This window comes from Colletes gigas, unplaced genomic scaffold, assembly GCF_013123115.1.
Source record: "Colletes gigas isolate AHSC1104 unplaced genomic scaffold, ASM1312311v1 Colletes_gigas_Sc00007, whole genome shotgun sequence".
In the NCBI taxonomy this organism is placed as follows: domain Eukaryota; kingdom Metazoa; phylum Arthropoda; class Insecta; order Hymenoptera; family Colletidae; genus Colletes; species Colletes gigas.
The window spans coordinates 8,008,850-8,033,873 of record NW_025106636.1 but is presented as its reverse complement, the minus strand read 5'-3'; the positions used below and the strand labels follow the sequence as shown (position 1 = coordinate 8,033,873).

General features: G+C 41.9%; 1 protein-coding gene across 1 annotated transcript in view; it reads right to left on the bottom strand.

The window, feature by feature from the left end:
* Window positions 1-25,024, bottom strand: part of LOC122396300 (serine/threonine-protein kinase mph1) — a 38,351-nt gene that overhangs the window by 4,554 nt on the left and 8,773 nt on the right. The window contains exons 2-4 of the mRNA XM_043394570.1: window positions 24,475-24,541; window positions 2,170-3,113; window positions 973-1,790 (exon numbers count right to left, since the gene is read on the bottom strand). Of these exons, the coding sequence (XP_043250505.1) occupies window positions 973-1,790; window positions 2,170-3,113; window positions 24,475-24,541 (1,829 nt within the window). The remainder of the gene's footprint in view (window positions 1-972; window positions 1,791-2,169; window positions 3,114-24,474; window positions 24,542-25,024) is intronic.

The window sequence follows — 25,024 nt, the reverse complement described above, 5'->3', positions numbered from 1 at the left end:
GATAAATTGAATCGTCTACATTGCACAACTTAAATTCACGGAACGACGTTTCTCGCTTGAAAAAGTCTCCCTTTTACCCCTTACGATTGAAACGGTTGGAGGAATTCAACTCCCCTTCCTCCCGCGAGACGTGTAGAAACTTTCCCAAACTTTGCTTTGCCCGAACATTTCTACTTTTCTGCTAATTTTCACGAAGCAGAGAGAACAGGGAATTCCAAGAGGACAGAATTCCGGGTTATGTATAGTAAGGTCCTTTTTAATAATTTTCTAGCAGAAATTCTGCAACTTTACACGAGGAGGAAGGTTCTTCGGGACGATTCACGGTTATAAAAGAATTTAAAATAACGAAAATAACGAGATTAATGAGGAAATTTAATGAGTTTCTACGAACCAATGCATCATGAAAAGTTTACGTGCGTTTCTGTGATATACAGCTTTAAATACGCCCACTGTTTAATTAAATATTAACACAGATCGTTGGACGAACGAGCATTGAAGCCGGCTTTATCATTACTCGTAAACAGTGGATTTCTGTGAGAAATTCAACAGATTCATGGAAAATTAAACTTACATTTAATTTATTTCAGAACCTCAAGCTGAAGAATCCTTCGTTACGGGAAAAAATTAATAATGGAAAAAATCATTACTGTTCATGTTGATATAAAGGTCAGGTTTCAACAGTAAGGCTGATTACAAAATACGAAATTGAGCAAGCACTTGAACTGATCGAAAGGATCCGCGAGTCGTGTACTTTAGTCCTTGATGAACGATATCGCGTTACTGAGAGTGACATAACGCGATTGCCGACAATCAGCTTTAATTGCCTTGCTCTTAATTACTTCTTAATAGGCAGGAACAGTGACACGAAAATTACTCCGACAGATAGCTCGGGTCACGCGCTACCCCAACGAACGAAATAAACAAGACTAATTGTAATTTATGTGAAAAAAAAAAAATGGAACTCTAACTCACTTGCCCGATATTATCCAGGAGTTTGTACTGGTTTAGCTGCAGAGCACCCTGTCTATTGTCAATGGAGACCCTTCGACTCTCCCTGAGGGGTCTCCTCCTGTTCCTGGGCGATCCCTGAGGACTACCATACGGGGAGTACGGACAATACGGATAAATGGGTCTAACATTGACGTTCGAAGCATCCCCTAGAAACCTCGGACTCGATCCCACGTCGCTAGGAGTTTGTACCTTCCTAACGTCATCGACGAATGCCAGGTTCCGGGTGCCCATGTCGCTACAAACGCTGCTGTTCAGCGTCAAAGTGCTACCTCCATCGTGAACCGACAAGTCGTCGTTCGATTCAGCAGGTGATATCACAGTCTGGACTAAATCGTCTTGTTTGGATATCTGCAAAGAGATCCGTCTGTCCGATAGATGCAGTTCTCCATCGGTTCTGTCTTCGGACTGGGTCGACAGCAGCTGGTACACTTTGATCGATCGCGGAAGGACCCTCAACTGAGCATCGTCCGCGGGTTCACTGGTCTCTTCCTCCTTGCACGATTCCATCGACAATCTGTCAACAGATTCCTCAACGATTCTAATCTCATCGACGGTAGACTCCGATCTCTCGATGCTGATCTTCAAGCTTGATCGATCGCTAGCTTGGTCAAGTTCCTCGAGAACATTGCTGACATTTCGAACGGTACGTTCGCGAACTATCCGGTTTAACGCGTTCCTGGACGTTGGGGAAGTGGAGAGGCGATCGAGCGATTCGCTGGGAAACGAGGTGTCGATTATGACTGTGGACGGATCTCGAAGTCTCGTTGCAGACAACTCTTCTGTAGAAAATAAAACGATTAACTTAATCGTCACTTTTTACAGTGATACGTAACGTGTATTAATAGGGAGTAGCCTCTCGAACTCGTCACTAATTCTACTACGATTACTGTATCACGGATTCTGGCTACATTGTAGCGCAACTATGCAACATGTACCAAAAGTTCTATTGTTTACTTTGGTACAATGGTCGAACGTGCAGAGTGAAACTCTACACATTGAACTAACCGACAATCCTCCAACTCTACATTATCCTACAGTAACTAAGTGGGTTAGACTTGAACGTTCTACCAAAACTATCAAACGTAGTTTCGGGTTCCATACTTTATGGCAGGGACCCCGTTCTCAGAATCCCTAATACTACAGATAAATTCGACTCACCAACGCTGGTATGTTGCACGAGATCACACAGATTGTCCATGCTCATTTGTCTGGAGGCTACCTCGTCCCTCAGCAGTTCCTTCACCTCGTCGATGTTAGGCATGTCCAGTCCCGTGCTGGACACCTTTCTGTGCATTTCCGTGGTAGGCATCCTGTTTGTCTCAATATCGACTACCTCCTCTGTTAGACTTTCCTCGGCCCTGCCGAGGATCACTCTGGAATTCAGGCGTTTGAGTCCGGTAGAAGATCGCCGCCTGTCCTTCAAGAACGACGACAAGTCTTGTAGAACGTCCGTGGACGAGGAACTCCGTCGATCCTCGTCGAAAGTGCCTAAATTGCTCGCGTAGCCGCTGCTCTCCCTTCTTGGTCTGACGATCCTGGGCCCCCTGGACCTCAGAATCTCGCGCAGGGTCGGTAGTCCCTCCGCTTCTTCGAGAAACAGAGCACTGTCTTTTCGAACCTCGACGATCTCACTGTCAGAAACTTCCTCGGGACTGGATGGGATTCTGAACGAGTCCTCGCTATCTTTCGCCTTAAGCGTCGACTCCTCCAACGGCAAGTTAATAGTCACCTTGCTATCCGAATCAACGAATCCTTCCGAACTACGAATACACGGTGACTTTCTCTCGAAGTCTCCCCGTCTGGAAAGCGTCGGTTCTTGTCTCACAGACCAAAAGTCTTGCACTTCGCTTCCCAAACTCAGCGTTAGAGGTGGTGTTCCTCGATGATACTGAAATCTGGTCTCTGTAGACGTAGTCACATTTCTAGGCTCCAAGTTCTGAATCGAGGAAAAGTGCTTCGAAGAAGAGCTAGAGTCTAATGGAAAAACGATGTTCCTCGAGGAGTCCAGCGATACGTCCAACGTGGAATCTATCGAGTCCGTGGGAGGAACAGTCAGTGACTTGGAGATGGACCCTGGCGATTCTTCGTCGACCGCGCTGTGCCTGAAAACGAAACGCTTTGAGACGATTTATCTAGCAAGGGACTGCCGCGAAAAGTGCAGCGATGATCGAACAAAGGACATCAATTTTACCTCGACTTCCGGGAACACTCGAAGAAAACAAGATTCAGACTTCAAATAAATGGCGAATGAATATTTATGAAATTCCTTAGTTATTGAAAGTAAAATTGTGGTTAATTTTTAAATACTTCAAATAGTAATGGAACCGTGATTTAGAAAGAACTTTGAAAAAAAATGTTAACCAAATTAATTAACAAAGAACGAAATCTCGGACAGGGAATAGGCGATGGACACGAAAACAAAGCAATTTTGGGGACGTATCGATGATACTCGTGACAAGCAGCGACGCGGAAACGTGACGACAGGCCGAGCACGAAGCGTCGATTGAACGTCAAACGCAGATCGTGTTCCGTTGTCTGGTCTGCAAACGAAAATTTCTCGTTTCGTTGAAAAAAACTCCGCAGTTCGATTTAGGAAAATTCGATTCACCGGCGAAGCGCGCTGGGAGAACCGTGACTCAATATATTCCCTCTAACGTTCACAAACGTGTTATTCCTGTTAAATGTTCGCTTTGAAAACATTCGTGCAAAAGATTCCACGACGCAAAATACCGCGACCAGTCCGGGGATTAATATCGTTTATCTATTATTTATTTAATTTAACCGAACGCGTGTTTCATTCCTAATTTGAGGGTACTTGCATGTATCGACTAATGCCGTTTCTGCCTCCTAAGTTTAAAAAAAAGGCGGAGAACATCGATCGAGCGACGATCCGTGAAACTAGCAATCGGAGACGCATAAATTGTGGAAAAATTGCAGAAAGTCAGCGGAGATCATTGAATTCCAGACGATATCAATGGTATTTACTATCTAGGATGCGTTCGCGAGACCGAGCATACAAGTTTCGCGAGCATTTCGAACGGAAGTTTCAGCCTCCGGGGAGCGTGGAGCTCATTAAATCCTCGACAAAGCGAGCCGCGAGTATACGCCTCTTAGAAGAGCCCAGTGATTTGCAATTGAGATCGCGCCAGTTAGAATGACGAAAATATGAAATTTAAATGATGCTCACCGTCTAACCCTCGGAGATATAAACGCGCGGCATAAAGCTCGAAAAAGCAAATTGAGGGAGAGAAATATTTTTTCACCTACTGAATTAATACATTCGAAAATAGCTCGTTTATTTGACGCATTCAATGGGACCGTTTTAATAAGTGATACGAGTCGCTTAAATTCGTTTAAATTTAAACAATCATTCAATGAAATTAATCCCCGAGCAGTCGAACATTTATTAAACGACAGACATATCATCGATCGACATCATAAGTTACTTCTTCGATTAATTATAGTCATTTCTGAATAAGCATGATGGCCTCGAATTTAATGGCTCATCGGTGCATTGAAAACCAAGTGAAAGGGATTGTGGCATTCTGGATCGGACAGCTGAAGCCTGTGCCCATAAAACGATAAGGACACAGACCTAAGTCCAGAATAATTCCGATGACACTATATCGAGAGAGTTAAACGCTGTCATGTTTTGTAACTACTTGGGACGCGTTTGATTCAGTCGCTACGCTCAACATTTAATTCCAAGAAACGTCTCGTAGAGTCTGTTCGCGAGCACTCCTTGCCCGTAACGAAGCTGAAACTTTGTTCCTCGACGGTAAAACAAGCTTACAGAAGTTAAGCCGAGCACAGCAGTCAAGCATGAAACTTCCTGAAGGAATTTTCGAAGAATCTCATGGGGACGAGCCGGAATTTCGATTCCCGTCGCGTAAGTAACTCCGCGGACTAATTATAGCGAGACTTTGGAACAGCGGTTTAATTTGCCAAGATACGCACGACAAACGACACAGCTATCCGCCCGTCTCTCCGTACGAGGATTGTTCCGTCGCTTGTATTCGTTGGCCTAGTTCGAACGGAACAATTGATCCGCGTCGCAAGCATTATTCCAGAGTCAAATCGGACTCTTATCTTTCCCGTCGCGCGGATGAAAACTACGGATTCGCGATAATGACTGCGGCGGTCGTTACTACTTTCGTTGCATCTGCAGAGTTCCGTGAAACGATTGCGTACCTCGAAACAATTTTCAATGTTCTTCGCCAAGTCGTCACGAAATCTCTACCACCGGTCATTAAGATTCTAATATACAGAGACTGAAAAGGGCCAACCGATGATACACTACAGCTTTTATCGGTAAGATTATACCCGTGTGGCGGGGGTAGCCCATCAGTGTCCTTGAATGGTCAATTTATTCCGCCTCTGCTGCAAGCGAGAATCATCAATACACATCATCCTATGCAGAACGTGCGTCGTTTCACGGTTTTTGCAACGCAACGTACGAAGAATCAGCGAACCGAGAGCGCGGGAACCGATGGAACGAGAAGTCTCGCGTAAGCAGGACATAGTCGTTGCGCGACAGGGTGCAAAAAATGTCGAGCCATTAGCTAATCGACAAATTGCCCGAAGGCGCGACTAGAATAACATTTCAGTCCATTTCGAACGAGCTACTTCTCTGCCAAATAAATTCTGACTGGAACTTATTTTTATTCGAATAACGAACAGTAATTAAGGAAGGTTTGAGCAAGCAAGAGTGTCGGAGAACATCCCTTAACGCAACGACAGGCCGTTGGTATGAACATTTATCTCCTCTACTTAATGCATAATTCCGCTATAACAATGTTCTGAATAGCAGTGTGTAAGTCGCGGCAAACTTCTTGATCAAATTCGTCACCACCCACGTGTTAATAGCATTAACGATACGCGCTGAAAGACTAGACACGAAACACGGACGACCCTGAGATGGCTCGCAACGCCCTTTCGGAAATTGGATCGCTCCGGTAGTAATTTACGAGGCCCTCAGGAAATTTCACGACGAGACGCATGTACGCGGGTGAAACGCGTTCCGTTCTCGCCGCGAATCCAACACGAAATACGATAGCTCCAAGGACCCACAACTTCGAACCATTCGAAATGAACGCCATATATACCGATTCTACGAAGAGGATCTTCAGGGTTAATAAAATGGACGCTTAAATCGAACCACCGACGGCGTCGTTGCGTCAAGAGTATCGGAAAAGTTTTATTTGGAACTAATAACGTGGACGAAACGTCCTTCTGATTTCATTTTACTGACATCTTCCTGTGGCTACTTTAAACAGATCCAATATCCCTAAACAGAGCTTTATCCCCGGTGATAAATTTGATACGCGTCAGAATGGAATTTTTCACGCTCGAGTATTCGATTTTAATGTTCATAATAACACGTTTTTTCGTTTTGCGACTGACAGCACAAGGATTGCGATAACACGCAACGACCGGCAATTAGCATTAACGTTAACTGTACTGTTTGACGTTACAGTTTGGCCTCCGATTCCATTGCGTACGTGCAGATAATCGAAGCAAACAAGGCATCGGTGATATCATTTCGCGCGTGGGATCGCGTAAATACCGCGCGATTCAGACAGAAAAGAACATTTGTCAGGACCTTGATCACTGCCTGCAAATGTCATCGTCTAACCTTTCATGCTCGATGGACACCATATAGAGCAACAAGGAATTCTCTCGAAAAGTTGGCGTATCGAGCCATTAAATCTCGGTCTACGCAGATAAGTTTTTTACGCGACATACAGTATCATTGTAATTTTTCTTCAATTAATAACGAACCAAATACTATTCATCTTTCGTTCGTTATTTCAGAATTCAGTTTCTCTTGCCAAATTCATACATCTGACAAAAACAATGATGTAGGCTTGTCGGAGTACGATGCCCAACGGCCGCAAAGGGTTAATTAGCTGCTGTGAACGTGGGTGGTGAAGACAGCGATGAAAAGTCTGCAGGCGGTTTGTGAGGAGAGAATAAATTATACGAGGACTGGATTCGCAAAAAATTCTGACGTCCCTACGTTACGTCAGTGAATAAACTTTTAAAATAATAGTCACTAAACTTACGTTACTTGAGAAGGTAAACCGGTAAAAATTTATAAAATAAGTTAATGTCTCTAGTCAGAGGCGACGTTTGCTGGTTCGTGAATGAAATCGTAAGGTTATTCGAGATGCTCCGAAGCATGTGACAATATTTCCTTTTCCCATTCTCGCGTTCATGATACCGCCCAGAAATGTCAACGGATGTATGTAAATTACATCGTTTGTAAGCGTGGTCACGATCGATATCCGCACATTCGACGATGTGTAACATCAAAAAGTATTTGCTCAATTTGACCGTCCAACGTTCCTCTGCTTCTCTCCTCTTCAATCCGTATTACGCCATTTTCCAGCGAACGCAATTTCCTTTCGACGTATTCTGAATCGTTCACAGAGACGACTCTAACGTGGGCTATTCTCGGAGTATAACATCCAGACAAGGATGTGCCAATTGTGTGATGCTTTACCGCAAAATATTCAAAGGGGGAAAAAAGGACGATAAAAGGGTGGACGTTTTATTTTCGGGTCGAAGTATCTGCTCAACAAATCGATGCTTCGAAGGATGGTTCCTAAGCAACAGGGACTGAGACCCTAAACGTGGGACGTAAGTGGAGGGGATAGATTACGCGCAGACGCGGAGTACTTACTTACTGGATCACCAACACATTATTTGCCTCTAAAAAAAATATTTTCTGTATCATAAAAGTGTGTTAAATAAATGATACAAATCTCGAAAGGATAGACTGTACCGTTTGCTTGGAATAAATTCTTGAAGAGGATTATCCACTGGGAAAAATGTCCACCCCATTAAGGAGAATAAGGTTTTACGAGTAAGTGGAATGTGAACAAAGTGGAATAGTTCTTTCTTACGAAGGCTGACTAATGTCTGACCCAATACGATCCACACGAAAGGTCTTTTATTATCTGCGAAATAGCTGCTTGGATGTCAGAACAATGCAAAGAATTCTGCGATATAACCGTGCGTGTCATGCAATCGTTGTAATAGGAATATTGAAAAAGTTAATCTCGCTTTTCTGTTTTTTTTTGTGGACAGAATTGGCTAAAATGGAATTTTAATTTAGTGCTTATGGTTAGAGGATAAAATAATTTTCTATTGGAAAGAAAGAAAGACTAAGAGAGTTCTATTGGAAGCTTTTCTCAATAGTGACGTCAGTCGAACCATCTGCAAGCTTAAAGAATGAGAAACGATATTAACAAACAAATTAAATAGTAATACTCAATTAACATTTGCAACTTCATTATCGCAGTAGCTATTTCAGTCCACATCGTTAACATTGTCATTTGCGTTACGCCGTCGTTATCTCTCCCTCATTATTTCTAGTAATGGCACTGATATTAATCTGTCTACATCGCATCAAGGTCGCCAATGACGTAATAACGCCAAAAAGCGTTTGACCGAGGACAGGTATTGGATGTAAAATTCGCCGCCGTGTACGACGGTAATGGACACTTTAGCTCGCGAAGATAGCAATAAAAAAATATTAATACCACCAATATCGACGTTTAATGGCCCCGCGTAATAAACTCGCACATCATCACGTTTCACTCGTTGTCTTAACGCAATTAATCGTGGTACGCTACATTACGGCTGACTCGAATCAAATATGAAACAACATCAAAATAAACATCGAGTAGAGGTTATACAAACAATACGATGAAAAATATTTCTGCGATCATAACGCAAAATTAACGAGGAATTAATATTATCCACGCGATTTTTACTATCATGAATGGACTTCACTATTTCCATTCATCTTTGTAATGTTGTGATAGCGAAACGCCAAAGATGAGAATAGGATGGAGCAAGCTAATCGTCGTTTCAGCTCCGTGCAGTACCTGTGGCGGCCCTAATCATTATTGAATTCGTAATTCATTGAAGATGGAAAGTTTCGAAACTACTACGGTCACGGCGAACTCGTTAATCTCGAAAATAGCAAAGTGGCAGACAATTCTTGTTTACGACTTGGATGCTCTTCAGTATTCATTTTGGGCTTTCGTTTCTGCGAATGCTTATCGACGTCGCGGCACAAGTGACCGCACGGATGAAGGCGAACTCGTAACACGCTTATCGTTCCCTCAACTTGAGACCGAGATTTACACCCGACGTATAGGAAACACTCGAAACCCACATCCGTTTTGTTCACGATTATATGTCCTCACTCGAACTCCTAGAATTAGGAACTTCTATATTCGCATCGCTGGGAATAGAATAAATATAAGATATTTCTAACTTGCGCATCCACGAGAAATTGCAGACATTCTCTAGGCAAATATTAATACAAATACTCTAAAGATCGATCCCCAAATATCCCTTTGAATCGCGATGAATTCAACAAATTTACAAACTCACGAAATTCGCTTACAGAAGAATTAATACTTAAGCGATTCTGACGTTTACCAGTTCGTGCATACTGTTTCCTTAATTAGTTTCGAGTTTAAATTTTGCCTTTCGCGAACTTTGCCCTCTTTCTAATTGAACCGCTTCACGCAATTCCGGAAGATTTATTGAACACCGCGGACACGTGTAACCGTATTATCTTCCTCGACAGAATTGATTACTCCTTATGAAACCTTGTGCAATATTTGTTATTTTAAAACACGAGTTATCTGAGCTCTTTTATAGACGATCCTGTGTTTAATATAATTATGTAATGGTTATATTCGAACCTGATGAATCTTCACCGCAGCCGTGGGTACGCTATTAAGAACAGACGATAGAATTTCCCAATAAATTCGCAACAATATCGTTTTCTCCAGACTAGTTTCCTAAATGATCTTCGTACAGCGTCGGATAGGAAAACCCAACGACGACATCGATATCGAAACGAACCCACGGACATCGGCGTTAATTAGGTTCGTTAATTGATCTCGCCGCGTTAGAGCCAGAGGCGAAAATAAAGTGGAGGAAAACACGAACAGCGAGGCGTTTTCTCTTTTCCTAGAACCTTGTTTACGATTTATCGATCCGATTCGCGATGATACGCGGCTTAATTGGTCCCATTAATCAATCGGGTCGTGGTTAACTCGCGGACCACCAATTTCTTGTACCGAGTCAAGAAACACAATTTCTCAATGAGTCTAATTGAGAACTAAGTGAAAACAATGCTCGCAAGGTTCACCCAGAAAATTTTTGTGAACAACCACTTGTCGTTTAACCGAAAGATCGATCGATTCGTAAGCGTCAGAGATTATTTTCGAGAGGTAGAGAATGCAATGCATACCGAGAGTATTAATATCCCTCGACCTTTGATGCCCCCAGCCCAGTGGGGGTTTTTCAGAACTCAAAACTTTGTAATATCTCGAAGTACTTCGTGTAAATCTTACCGTATCCACAACCAACGACTAGAACGAACGAATCCCAAGCTGCGCGATAAAATATTTACCAGAGAAGCTGGGAGATTAAAAGCAGGGCAAAAAATCGAGGAACCGATTATTCATGGGATCTTTTAACGCTGCAGACAAAGGATATCGATCGTCAACCGGGAAGGTGTTTTATTCGCGTCGTAAAGATCCAAGTCTAATAGAATTTTGCGCGATTCATTTGCCGCTAATCGATCAATCGCCGCGTTTATTACGTCCCCGATTTATCGGGCTATAATGTATTACGGAATGCGGTAACCTGCACCGGCAAAACGACATGTATTGATTACGTATTGGACCGTTTGTCTTTCCACGCGGCATCGTTCCCGACGCTGGACAGATTTAATAACGTTCCGTCGATGCTACGATTAAACTGATATCGGCACTCAACGTTTACCAATTTGATAAATTGCGTATGGAATTCTGCTCCGCTGGAGTCTCGCGCAAATGTAGAGGTGAGAGGGACATTCGGAAGAAAATCACCTAGTTTTCCTCTAATACCATTAGCCACCCATGTTTTTTTATGATATAGATTTCAATGCCAAGTGTATTAAAATTAAAACAAATTTTTGCAAACTAAGATACAGACACAATTTTCTGAAACGACCTCAATACCTTCCTCTGTTACATTTATTCATTCGAAGTAACTGCTTTGCTGTAAATTAATAATTCAGTAAATCTCCACGAAGGAAGTAATTTTCAAGATGAAGGCATTTGAAATCAAAGAAAGCATCGTAGGAATTATTCCAGAGAAGTTGGAGTGAAATAAACGAAAAATAAAATTGAAATAAGCGTCTCGGTATTGTTGTACATAAAATAATGACAATGATGATTAAGGAAAAACAGAAAATATCTTTGCAGGTAAATCGACAGTAGATACATGTATTATATATAGGAATAAGTTAATACGAATTAGCTACGTCCACAGGCACGATAGCTCCTAGTTTTGAAGTTTAATTAATGCGGAACGCGAAACTGTAATCGCGAGATAATGAATATCACCACGAAATATTTACGTGCTTCGTGGTTTTGTTTAACCATTCGGACGAATGTGGGTCATCGATGCATTAGTGTGTATTACACAGATGCTATCGCGATATGAAAGGTCAAGCCTCGTAACAACCATTTTTTTAAAATTCGGATCCCAACGTTTACGAAAATAAGACTGTTGATAGGAGGCTCAACAAACAACTCATACATATAGCTTCGTAATCGAAATTCCGTATTATATTTGCTGGAAGTATGATCCAGTATCTTAATCTGTGATTTATAGTTGACACCAGTACATTTAAAGTCCATCGATGTCAAGTATTATATACTGCAAAATAAATTACTTCCATTCTGTCACCATTGCACAGTGGAATAAAGAAAAAATAGTGTATAAATCAGAATTCCTGTCAATGAATTTTTTATGCAAACGTTTTCAAACGTAGGTAACTCCGTTATTGTTCTCAATAAATGACGACGTGAAAACGTAATTCGAGCTATCACTAAGGTCATAGTTTCTACGAGCGCGGATGCGTCTATTTTTACGAATGTTTCTGAAATAAATCTACCGGGCAGCAAAAAAACGCTTCGTCACGTTCGAGTCTCGTCCAGAAAGAAAACTGACAGTCGTCTGTCCACATAAATAACGCAATTACAAAAGACACGCTACACTAGCAACGAAGCACTATTTTAATAAAGTTTCGTAAATAAAACAGAGGATGACACGAACGAACAGAAAGTCGAGATTCTTCGTGCTCGAGGGATGTCGAAATCTAATTATCGATTCCACTTTCTGCGGAGGCGCGATGAAGTATAGTCTTTCATAAAATGAAACGATCGAGTTACTCCAGAAAATTGATTCCGAGATACAGCGATACCTCCTAATATTAAATAAAAAGGTAAAAAAAGTCACTCGATTCCAGATATCCTCGATATGAAATAAAATTGAACAAATTCACAAGCAGTAGTGACATTTCGATTTCAGTATAGCGTGACACATGAATACCACTCGAATGCTATTCGAATACTCAACTATACATAAACACTAAAAATATTCTACCAGCCTGAATTCTAACCATATAAGAGTTCGAGCACGACTTTCATTCGACACCGATGAAAATCTTTTTGGATTACAAAACTCGGAGATTGAATCTTTCGTCTTTATTCTCTGGCCTGAATAAATTTACGCCGTTACGTTCAGAATACCAGCCAAGTAGGTGCGTGTGTGTGCACATGACGCGTTAAACACAGCTGCGAAAACGAAACGAACTGTTAACATTACGATATCACTTCAGTGACGTGCACCTGGTTTATTTAGTCGACGAAAATTACCAACCATTAAGTATTTAACGGAATAATTTCGCGGGCTTCGAACGATCTCCGAACACAGCTAACCAAAATAGGAAACGAATTCGATGGAAATTCGTACCGGTTTCATGCGTTTAACAGACTTTGACATTCCCGCATATTATTCCGCGTTCGATTCGTGCCCGTTGGCAAATAAATTTACGCTCGGGCTGCAAATATCGCGCACGGAACGCGGGGAACCTGTCGAAAATTTCGAAAATACTCTGACGTAATCGCGAGCCATTATTTTTAAAGCGAACTTCACAAATCATTTATTATCCATTTTAGTGTGAAACTATTCGAAGATATAAAGATATCTAGTTTGAATCATGAATTAAAAACAATTAAGAATTTCTTCCTAATAAAATGTTTTAAGAAGGATTATACTCTGCTGGTAGAAGCAAACAAAAAATTCACCAAATCGTTACTGACGCACGATTAATCGTTAGCTATGTATACAAGCAATAATACCGGTAAGAATAATCTGTGAATATTCATCGAACAACATTTATCCAGCTCTTAAATTATTATTCATATAATATATTACGATATAAATATATCAGAAAATCGAAAATTTACTGTTGAGAAAATATTATGCAATCCATTTTATTACACGAAACTCATTTTAAATCCTGTCATACATTTGAAGATACAATTCATATGTAAATAATGATAAAAGCATTTAATATTATATAGTTCATAATCCTGGTATGATTCTGTTATTTAAATACTATTTATGTCACAAAATAACTGACATGAAAGTTGTCAAAAAAAAGTGGATCATGAGAAAAATGGTGTAGATTCAATTCTCTATCAAAATATTCCACGTAATTATAAAGAAATACTCACAAAGGGCAATTTCCACGAATCTTCAACAAGAAACTGGCATCAAGAGATTTTCACACTAGAGTACACAACAATAATCACTAGTCCACGATCAATTCTCGCTCTACAAACACTACAATGGCTACATAGAAGAGAGAAATCTCGTATTCGGTTTAATGTCTTCAAGTTTCCAAGTCCTTAGCATCTCAGTTTCCAAGTTTCAAAGCCTATCGATAATTCGTGCTGAATGCTCTAGCTTAACAATAGAAGATCAATCCACTCGACAACCTTCACAGTGAATCCCCTGCCATGAATATCAGAAAACTGATCAACTATCAGCCAAAAATACAACTCAAAACGATTGCTTGTCCAACGTCATTATAGTAGGAGAATAAAGGATTAAGTCTATGTGATAGTTAGCATTACTATCACCTATCCCATGTTCAAGAATTCCAAGTATAAAGTGTATAACATAGATATATACTGAAGAATACAGATGACTCGTCCAAATTCAGTATTTACCAACGCCAAGTGAAAGCTGAACGCCACTGTCAACCGATGAATTTAGATCAACGATCACTTGACCAGGTTGAGGGATCACCGTTCCCAAGCCAAAAGATTCAATATTACCACAACTGTAGAATGCAGTTCATTCGTCTAACTTCAGTATTCACAAGTTGCAAGCGACAATAGTAGAATCACTCGAGAAATATAGATCAGCGATGTCGAGGTTGAGGGTTCACCTGTTCCAACTCAAGAGAGTTAACATTAGCACAACTGGGGAATATAGATCACTCATCTAACTTCAGTCCCCAATTCCAAGCGACAGTAATATTACTACCGGCTGAAGAATAGGGATCACCGTTAGCTTCCAACTCAAAACTAGTAACTTTATCACAAACGAATGAGGGGGGGTCAGTGATCACTCGTATATAGCAAAGCGATAGATGAATTTAGATCAAAGATCACTAGTCCAAGTTCAGCATTCTCAGGTTCCAAAGTCAGAACTATTAACTTTTGAACTCACAATTGAAGAACAGCGATCACTTACCCGATTTCAGTATTCGCTAACTCCAAGTGACAGTAGCTCTGTTAGATGTTAACGATTCTTCACCGTCAATTGAAGAATATAGATCAATTATCATTCGACTTCACACCGCAAGAATAGGAAAATACCTATCGCTACATCGACTCCAACTGATAATCGGTAGGATCATAACCACCTGGAGAATACAGATCAACTACTTTCCAAGTTCCAAGTACCCACTTTATCACAGTAGAAGACTAGAGTTCTAATCTCAGGACTCACCAATTCCAAGTGATGGTAGTTTCGGTCGGTCGAAGAAGGCGAATCTACGATCACATCTCCAGGATCATTGTTCTTAGTTTCCAACTCTATCACGATCGAAGATTAAGTTTAGGGTTTGCCAATTGCAAGTGACAGTAATTTCCTGATTGGTAATGCTTCGCTATCGGTCGAAGGAAGATCAACGATCGGACGTCCACGTTCAGTATTCATAAATTCCAGGTCAAACAGTCGAGGCGTCTCGAGGTTTCGAAACCGCGTGTCACTAGATCCTCGGAGGCGCGCAGGTGCTTCCGGCCAGCAGCCGCGCAAGAGGCAGACTCGTGGTGTTCTTCTGTCGACTACGTGACGCGGAGTTCATAGCGACCGCGTGGCTCTTCCCACCACCGCCAGTTTTCGATCATTGCCGTCCGCGTCCTGCATCGCCTACCATAGCCCCTGATCGAACCTCCTACAGACAGATTACGTAACAACGGAAAGTGAAGAGCGGATGATACAGCGTCGACGATCTTTCACCGCCGTTACAGAAGCTAGGTCGCAATCTCTATCGAGTTGGTACTCGATCTCTCGGGATCCCCTCGATCGATCAGACAACAGAAATCTGAACTACGGCTGGGACTACTTGTTGAACACTTCTGACGATTCCAATACTATTTAAGTACTCTCGAGTATTAGAATAAGAATACACGAGTACAGTAATATTTCAACGTATGTCGTAGCATTTGAGTCCACGTAAATTACTCGAGCAGTGCCAACCCAGTCTACGCATTGCTCTCCGAATCGAGGTAGTTTCGAAAGCTTACATGCGTCAGGTCGTTAGACGCGAAGCAGTGGAAATTTATGGAAGCATTGAACGTTTCCTAAGTGGTATTTGTTAAACCAGACTATTGAAAATTAAGTGTCTAATAAGAAGCTGATCTGTTCAAAGAAATGTTATTCCGCTCGTGTTTTTGTACACTCTGCTGAATTAATTACCGACTCGTATTAGCAATATTCCTGTTTTTGCGGTTGTTAACGTCATGAATCTGTCCAGTGTAGACCTAACAAAGCAATCTAAATTTCTGATTAGATTTTAATGGTATTTAACGGGAAGGTCATAATCAATGTATGCTAGGACTATTCAAATGTCATTATCCAAATAATGGCACGTAAGGCGACTCGGGAAATTTGACGTACAGTCTGGACTTTAAAGTCTGTGCCTGTGAAACTAAATCAGTACTATGTTTACGTGTCACTTGACTGGAATCGAGTAATACTTGCAGGGGGAAGCATATTATTTGATGAAGTACTTGATACCGTGAACTCGCGGCGTCCACTCCAACGTCATTCCAGAGTTCGATCGACTTTAACAAACTATATAGAATCCAACTCAACATTACCACTTAAAACGTCGCTCTCATATTTCAATTGGGAGAAATTCGATCAATTGATCGTCTCGTGTCTATTAACAACACGCTCCACGCTAATCTTTAGCGAATGTCTGTCTCTACCACTATAGAAATTTCAAATTAAGCTTCGATTCTTCTTTCGAAATTTAAATTTATAATAATGTTGCGCGAGACCGGAGCGATTTTTTGAAATATTACCGCAAGAGGACGTATTCTATCAGGTTTCACTGCTACTTTTCAATACTACGAATTCCGTGTCCCGAGTCACAAGCTCCTCGAACGTCAGATTCAGGCACATCTGCATCGAAAATGGGGTTCAGGGATTTGCGAGCTGATTTTCTCCAAGTTAGAAACGTATGGAAGCCCTTCCCCACGCGCACAAAATGCGAAATCCTTTTCCAAGGGGCAGAACTCAGGAACAATTCGGAGTATGTCATGGTTCTCCAACGATAGGAAAATGAAACTCGGGCTCCAATTAGGACTGTTAGCGCGTTCGAAAGTTTCCCCGATACTTTTATATAGATAGAATACATCGTGGGCTTCACGGATTTCGACGAATCTCTACAAATGAAACAAAATTCTTAGTTTGAATAAAATGTATTCGCGCCTCAACAATTTTTATCGAATTTACGCAGATCCACGTTCCTCGATTCGAACGATGTAAACATAAATATACACAAGATTCTAAGACACATGATTGGATATATTAAATATACACCAAACAGTATTGTGAATTTCTCTCGGAACTGATCGATTGCAAACAAACTGAAACGAACTGTGTCAAATTAATTTCACGAAACTGTGTTGTTCCAGGTATTGTTAGTATCACGACAAAACGACCGATCAAACCGAAACGAATTATTCCATCGATGCGGTCAGCGGTTTCACCGTAAACTAATAAACGCGATCGTAAAAGTCCCGTGGCTTTTAGCATCGAAACGTGGCGGAATCGTAAATTCCCTGAGCAGAATTTAGGGGTTTACTTTCATATAATTGCATGGTGCAGCTAGATCGCGGGACAGGAGACACGAAATTTCCGACGCGTCAAGAAAATTAACTACACCGGTGAGCCATAAATTGGTGACAATTGTCGTAGAAAAAACAAAGGATTGTGGGAGCGAAGGAATTTACAACTTTGACCCTGTTGGCTACGAGCCACTATGCGCGCTGAGATCTATCTGTAAACCTATTCGACCGTGCAGAACTTCATTCCTGTTCCATAGAGTGCCATAGTATTGTTTTGAGGGGTCCATCAATCGCGCGATCAGTGAAGTACAGGGGCATAATAGTGGCATCGAATATCCTATCGAATCACGCTGACCTTTGCAGCGTCTGTTAGATCCACGGACCACTTGCTTCGAATGTAATGTCTCATACCCAAAAGCCTCAAAACAGTACCTGCCTGATTGAATCGAACGCAAGCTAGTGTTGCTGATCGCGACGTACGGATAAACAAGGTGTTATTACGGTGTTAATGACCGTAATTGAGTTTACAATATACAAGGGGTTAGGCAAATTTACACTTGGTAGACCGACTATGTTGTCAGCACACCCATCCAGGAGAAAGTAACTAGCGACAAAGTTAACTGTTGTAGGTGGATGCTATGAATAACCTGTGCAAACTCCACGATGGTGTTACTGTACATGGTTCAATTTGAAATTCGCTGGGAACTTTAGCTAAATTTCAAACGACGGACAAAACCAATATCAGTCGTCTTTGATAAGAGAAAGTGACCAGCGGAAAGTTAAACCCACCATTATACAGTAACAGCGAATGGGGAAAGAATTGGGATTTGAGTGTTTAATTTAGCTTTAATTCCTTTTTTCATCAGATTCGATTGAAGTCTGAACTTGGTACACGTATGTAAAAACTTGACAGGCTGGGAACATTAATAGATTCTAAAATGAATTTCTCGTAAGATTTCCTATGGGAACGGAAGTTTACATCACACTCAAATCAAGTAGGAGCAAAATAGAATCAGTTCGATTCTTAATGACCCAATTACGTTACATAAACTGACTGCCACATCAGTGAGGTAAACCCGTCACGCTCAGCAATTTCAATGACTTTAACTTAATTAATTTTTCACTGGGCTAAATGTTTCCACGCGATAAAGCACTTGACATGCTTTTAACTGTGAAGCCACACCGAAGTGCTACGCGGAATGTATACCGCGATGCTGCTACACCTGTGTCAGCGAATGTTTCAAACTTTAACGTGACTTTGGATCGTTTCGTGTGTGCTGGGGAACCGCCATTATCCAACTGCACCACCGTTCGAACGTTCTATTATTCCAGCAATATTTCATTCTTCGGCAGCGGTGCGTTCCCTCGCGAAACAGAAATTTCCATCGTTAAGCCGGCAATGTTCATGTGTAGAGAACATAAACGCATGGTATCGGACTACTTTTCCATCGTACCCAAATTCTGGTCTAGCATTACGATAAACTTAGAAACGAACGTCGGACGAACGATTATAGAAATTAATTTGAAACGCGATATGTTAATGGCGTCGAGGTAAACAGCACGCTCGCAAAAACTTGAACATGGCAGTCTACGTTGCGCTAATGATATATGATTTGATACATATCGCGTTCGGCAATCACCAGTTGAATATAAATTTAATTTCCTGCAGCCACTCTGGCCAAGCACACATAGAAACAAATTATCAACTGATCATTATCGAGATTAATATATATCGTATTCAGTCTGACCGCGAACTGTACGATTCTCGACGTATCTATCGAACCGGTTCGTAAAATTTACGCCATTAATAAAGCCGGGAGCGTCGGCGGACTAATTATAATCAGCCATCAGCGCGGAGAGAGACGGCGAGATTGACGGAAGCTTTGTGGGCATATAAATTCGATATCAGTCGGAACAATTAATTCAAAGAGCTTATGCTGTTTCAATTTTTGACGTATTGCCGAACCATACTGCTCATTGTGTCCTCTGACGGGTCTAAAGTCTACTGAAATTTAAATTTCAAAATTTTGATTCAGTTTTGTTGTTGGTACGTAATATTGATCTATAATATAGTAATTCGGTAGCTTTCATTATTCCCGTTTGCCTTTATTGGCCGATACATTAACAAACATGGGAATACGTAATTTGCGTCCGTACAATTTCACCGCAGAATTTCGTACACGTGCAATATTCGATGCGATAACAAACTAAAATTACAGGGCAGAAAATCGCGATAATCTACGATTCGAAGTATCGAGTTTTACTCGTTCGGAAAAATCGGAATCGTATTACGAATCCATTAACGTGAAACGAAGCTTTTTCAAAAATAAAGCCCCTGTAAATCCTACGAACGGGTCTCAGCTGAACCGCTGCACGTCAATCTGGCGAATTGATCGTCGATGGATTGGACGAAGAATTGCTTATACCGAGAAGGCTTCGGATTCCCATGTGTCAGTGGCTCGAACGCCTCAGAGAACCTGACTCCTCGACAGATAATCGAATATCACCGATTACCTTTGAGCTCCCAGTCCACAATTCTTTATTCAAGTCGAAATTTTCCATCCACCATTCTTCCTGCTAACAAACACTCTCACGTCTGACCCACAGAATTCATAGAATCTCAATTACTACAGATCCAACTGGAAGATTCGTTATCTGCAACTAGGGAATACTCATCTGATAGTCCAACTAGGATTAAATAGTTCATCCCTCTTTAACCCTAGCTATTTTGAACCTCACTGTATGAGTGTTTACACGAAACAAGTAGAAGGTACTAATAATAATTTCACCTCTTATAACGTTGGGAGGTGAGAACCAGGGGAGCGCCATAAATGGAGTCAGACGGAGCAAGTAGAGTACTTCTATGGACCCCTAAGCTGCCCCACTAGCCATCTTTTCGTAAAGACACAGTAATATGACCCTAACTTTGACCACCTAGTTGATTCTGTTCAACTAGTAACGAAAGTCCACTAACTGATAATAAAAAATAACTTTGAATAACTAGTTGCTGGTTCTATGTATGCCTGATAGCTGAATCCTACTTTATTTTCATGCTCGAGCCAAGACTCTGGGTGTTTCCTAACTAACGTCTGCGTGCTCTCGATGAAAGGCTCTTAATTATAATGCGCTAGCTGGAGAATCCTGGACGCTACATCTCGCCCTTCTCGAGAACCAGCTATTCAACTCCAGGGGATGGTTAGTTCCGTCCTCCTTTCAGCTAAGATTTTCATAGAGAGTACGCGATTTGCGATCACGTATTTAAATATACATGTCCTGTTCCTTCACGATAGCTAGAACACTGCCTCGCTAACAGACTCCATATTAAATATTTTTAATATCTCCCTTCTTTTGTATTATTAAAACATCTCGACGTTTCGCGTGATTCAAAATTCTTATAGTCGCGCCACTCAATTTACGTAATGGAAAGAACTGCGAGTGATTTACACTCCACTATGCGAACCTGCAATTTGCTCACGCTTCGTTCAAGCGTTCGAACATCCGTCTCATTTCTACGACTATCCCATTGTTAAACGAGAAAAGAGACAGGTAATTAGAAGAAACATTTTGTCAGGCGTAACTAACCGTGGAAGATTTGTTCAAGCCTTGCGACCAAGGGAATTCATTCCTACACAATTCTGCAATTAAAAAACAGCAAATCGCAAATGAGATGGGACTGATCGTAACTACAACGTCCTTGTTAATATAAGAAAAAAAATTCCAGACAGAAAGGCGATTTCCTCGGTTAGTTCGATGCGTTCCGAGCTGCCGTGACGGATACGATCGTACGTAATAAACAACCATGTGTAACCTGCGAATGGGGCACGCGACCAATTCCCTCTTAATTCGAAAAGAAAAAGTGGCGCTCGAGCGAAACATTTTTCAACCGTTTTAGATAACCGTGAGACGCGGGACACGGTTAAGTAACGATTAACTATGCCTCTCGCTCATGTGGCCGTAGGAACGCGAAAGGTAATTGAGACGAAATTTGCATGAGTGTCACGCGAGATGCAAATTTGCAAAATTCCCAACGATCTTGACGTGTATCTCGATCTAACGTGACTTAGAAACACCGTAGCCTCGTATATTTTACTGAATTATGCGGACCATTTGCATTATTCCCATCAAACGAACTGGCTCGAAGCGTGAAAGGTATGCAAATTTCTTTCATAATCATTCGCTGATAACGTCGATCGAATTTCTTCACCCACGCCTACGAACCAAGAGGACCCTAAAATAAAAATCTGCATTAAACGGACGCTAACAATTAAATTTCTTCCACGAAAGAAAGCGAATTACTTTGTCTCGTAGGAACTTGTATTTCCTTGCTAGAGGAATGCAACTGGTAACACGCGACGAAAGCACCGACATTATAATTCACGATGTGTGCATCCTACTTCTTTGAGGTGCCTTCTGTAGGTCACTTTTTCAAGCGACAGAGGAAACGAGAATGTACACTTCAAACGTTCTCATCTGCAGCTACAACCGCCCTGGTTCATTCTTCAAGAGAATGCAGCTAACAAGATGGCTGACCTCTTTCAGACGCATGGTCAAACCAGGGTCGCCAGTCGCGACCCGTTTCGTCGCGTTATTCCGTAGTTTCTTCCTTTATGGGCATCCAAACAAATAAATGGAAAATTCTGTATGTTTCCATGCTGACCTCTATAAGCGTGTACTATTATAGCACGCTTAACGCGAGAGCCCATGATCCATATATGGGTCAGAGGATCTGACTCAGAAACCTAACCGCTTTCAGACACGCGGGTGAGTCCCAACCATGCTTATGGAATCGGTGAACCTTGAAACGTGTTCCAACTCACTTCTACTGGGGGATGAATTTGGAATTCTCGCAAATTAAAAAATATTACATTTGTAATGAATTACTCTGAGATACAAAGTTGCAATTCTAGGTTTCTGGAGCGACTGCCATGTCTCCACTGAATAGTGCCATCAGAAACCTGTAGCCATGTCACTTCAGGTTGTTAGCCATCACTTGACATTTAACTCTGTGGATTCATGGCGTGTAATAAAACTCTAAACTTTAAAGGTCCTGTTCAAAATGGAATATGGTCTCAAAATTTGTCGATGCTAACACAAAAATATTGGTGTGCTTTTCCGTGCCAGTGGGAATTAGTTAACGACACGAACTATCGAGAATTACTCGATAAATGCTCGTGTTTTTTCGTCCGACGGCGTTTTCTCGTTCGATTTTATTACCCGACCGTGCGCGACCGTGTATTCCATTTCTGCCTCAAGGATTCCCTTCTTTACCCGTCCGTCCGTGCGCAACCTCGACGGAGATAGCATCACGTTGGCGTCGCGCTGTACAGGAACATAGAAGTTAACCGGCCGATGGTTTTAATCACGAAACGGCGAGGGAGGACAAATAGAAAGGAGGACGAAATGCATCGAGGTTAACCGCGTGTACGTCGGGTCGTCAGTCTCTGCTTCGTTGAGCTTGCATTGGCCCACGGAGCTTCCGGTTCGATGGAGCGCGTCAAAAGCGGGCTTTTCGCCGACGATGCTCGTCCATTCAAGTATCCTTTTCGAGCTACCGAGGCACCGATGGGTCCTCTTATTTCTGGACAACGAGTTATTGCTTGCGATACAGGCATCAACATTGAAATAACTTATCAGAAATGCCGATCAAGATCTCAACAAGATCAGACGAGGATCTGAAGTATACTGGCAAATGGAAATGGTCCGAGTTTAACCACGCCTATCGACCCAAAAACAATAACCATGTTATTAATATACTGGTAACACGGATTTGGAGAGATCCACAGCGTATCAAACCACCGAAATACGTTTACGGTTTAGCGTTCCATTAGCCACAGCATCCGCGGTCTCAGTTTTAAGAGTCGGCTTGGTCGAGTGCCAGCATTTGCCAACCTCCGGACACACATTTACTCGCGTAAGCTAGACCGCCTCGTATTATACATAAGCTCGAACAACATTAATCATCGGGTGAACAATAACTCACGCGACGGAACCCAGACGAAATTCCCATCGTGTGCACAAGCCTCGTAGATCACACGGGGACCACGAGTTTCGGGGAAGACAGAAAATTCAACGCCGTCTTCCCATGATGCATCGCGTCGACCAAACAATAATCGAAGCCCGCGCTTCGTTCTTTTTGTTCTCGTAATTCGGTACTCGTTCCGCGTCACGTTGAAGCCGGACAGATTTATAAATCATTTCGGTATTCCGCGCCCGAGCGATCCGTACCTTGAGGCGTTCAATTATTGATTTCGGATTATCCGCGACCACCGCTGCGATGCAAGTCCACCGAATAATTCGGTATTTCTTTCTCTCGGTTTTAAACACGAGGGTTTATCAACAAAATTTAATACGCGCCGGAAAAGGATCGAGAGACTGAACATTTCCCGTGAAATTTTGTTCTTCAATCCGATTATGCGTCCCGGTTATGATTAAGAATACTTCGAAACTTTAAATGGGAGACGTTTAGGAGTCGGAGACCAGGATAAATTGCACGGAGATTCGATAAATTTCCCGCGCCACGTACAGAGGTTAAGTAGCAAACTTGACAAGGTACTAGAGACAATATTTAAGGGACGACTGGAGAGTTCATCACTCTCGCTTTGGCATCCGACTCTTCATAGAAGAAATTTTCAAAAATTTGATGCCAACTCAGAGCTCTTGTCAATGAGTATCGTGAAGAACTTGATTCCATCGCCAGAAAAGAGCAACGAGCGATGGAATAATCAATCCACCGGTGGTAGGGGACCTTCGTGCCCTGCTCGATAGATGAAGAATCGACGGAAGAAAGGAAAAAGCAGTCGTATCCTTAATACGACCAGCACGAAAGAACACGAAGCGTTCTGTGTCTGACGTCGGGGAGGAGCAATTATTTAAACGAGCTCCGCGCCGCCTTCGCGGCTATCGATCGCCTTCGAGACAAGGTTAAAAATATCTATTTGCATGTCGGGGTGCATTATGGCAGATTAGGTTGTGGTTCTTGCCTCCTACCCCTTTTTTTCTCGCGGTGGCTCGAGCGACGATAGCGTCGAAGGTCGGGGTTAATCGAAGCGAAATTTACCGCCCGTTAGACTTTTCGGAGGATGCTGCTAATACCGCGTGCGTGCGAATACTGGGTGTGTCTAAACATTCTGATCGGACCTAGCACACGTTCCCTCATTGGCACCGTTCGACAGATCTGCGTATCCGTACGAAGTATTTCTCGTTGGAGGGTTCGAAGTGTACTCACTTTGGAATATCGCCTATCTTCGGTGGTCGACATTTTCGCGGAGGAACGTCTCCCCATATGTTGTACGCTGGAATAAAAAAAAAAAACATAATTACTGAATGCTCTACCTAAAAACCAAGTATTAATTCTTTATTTCAGTCAGATTTTAACCGTAGATCGTCTCGAGGCCTCGATAGTACATCTATAATTGGATTTCAACTACCCTATCGAAGTTATGTAAGTACAAAGCACTGTACTTAGAGGTAAGTGAAATTTGATCTCCGTTATCTCTCCTGTAAGCTAGCCTCTGTATACAAGCAGGACGAGAGTGGTGAACAGCGAGAGCGAGGGAGATACGGGTAACAGGTTATGAGAACTTCCAGGAAATGAGGAGATAATTTTGTGACAAACCTGACGGTGGAAAATTGCGAAAACCGAACAGAGAGCAATAACAGAGACAGCGCCGGAACTATTCGACCAATTAATAGGTGCTTGAATGCTTTGAATAAACTTTGAATATTCGAATACTCGAACATCAGTATTCGATGATCATTCTGATAAACAATTCTTG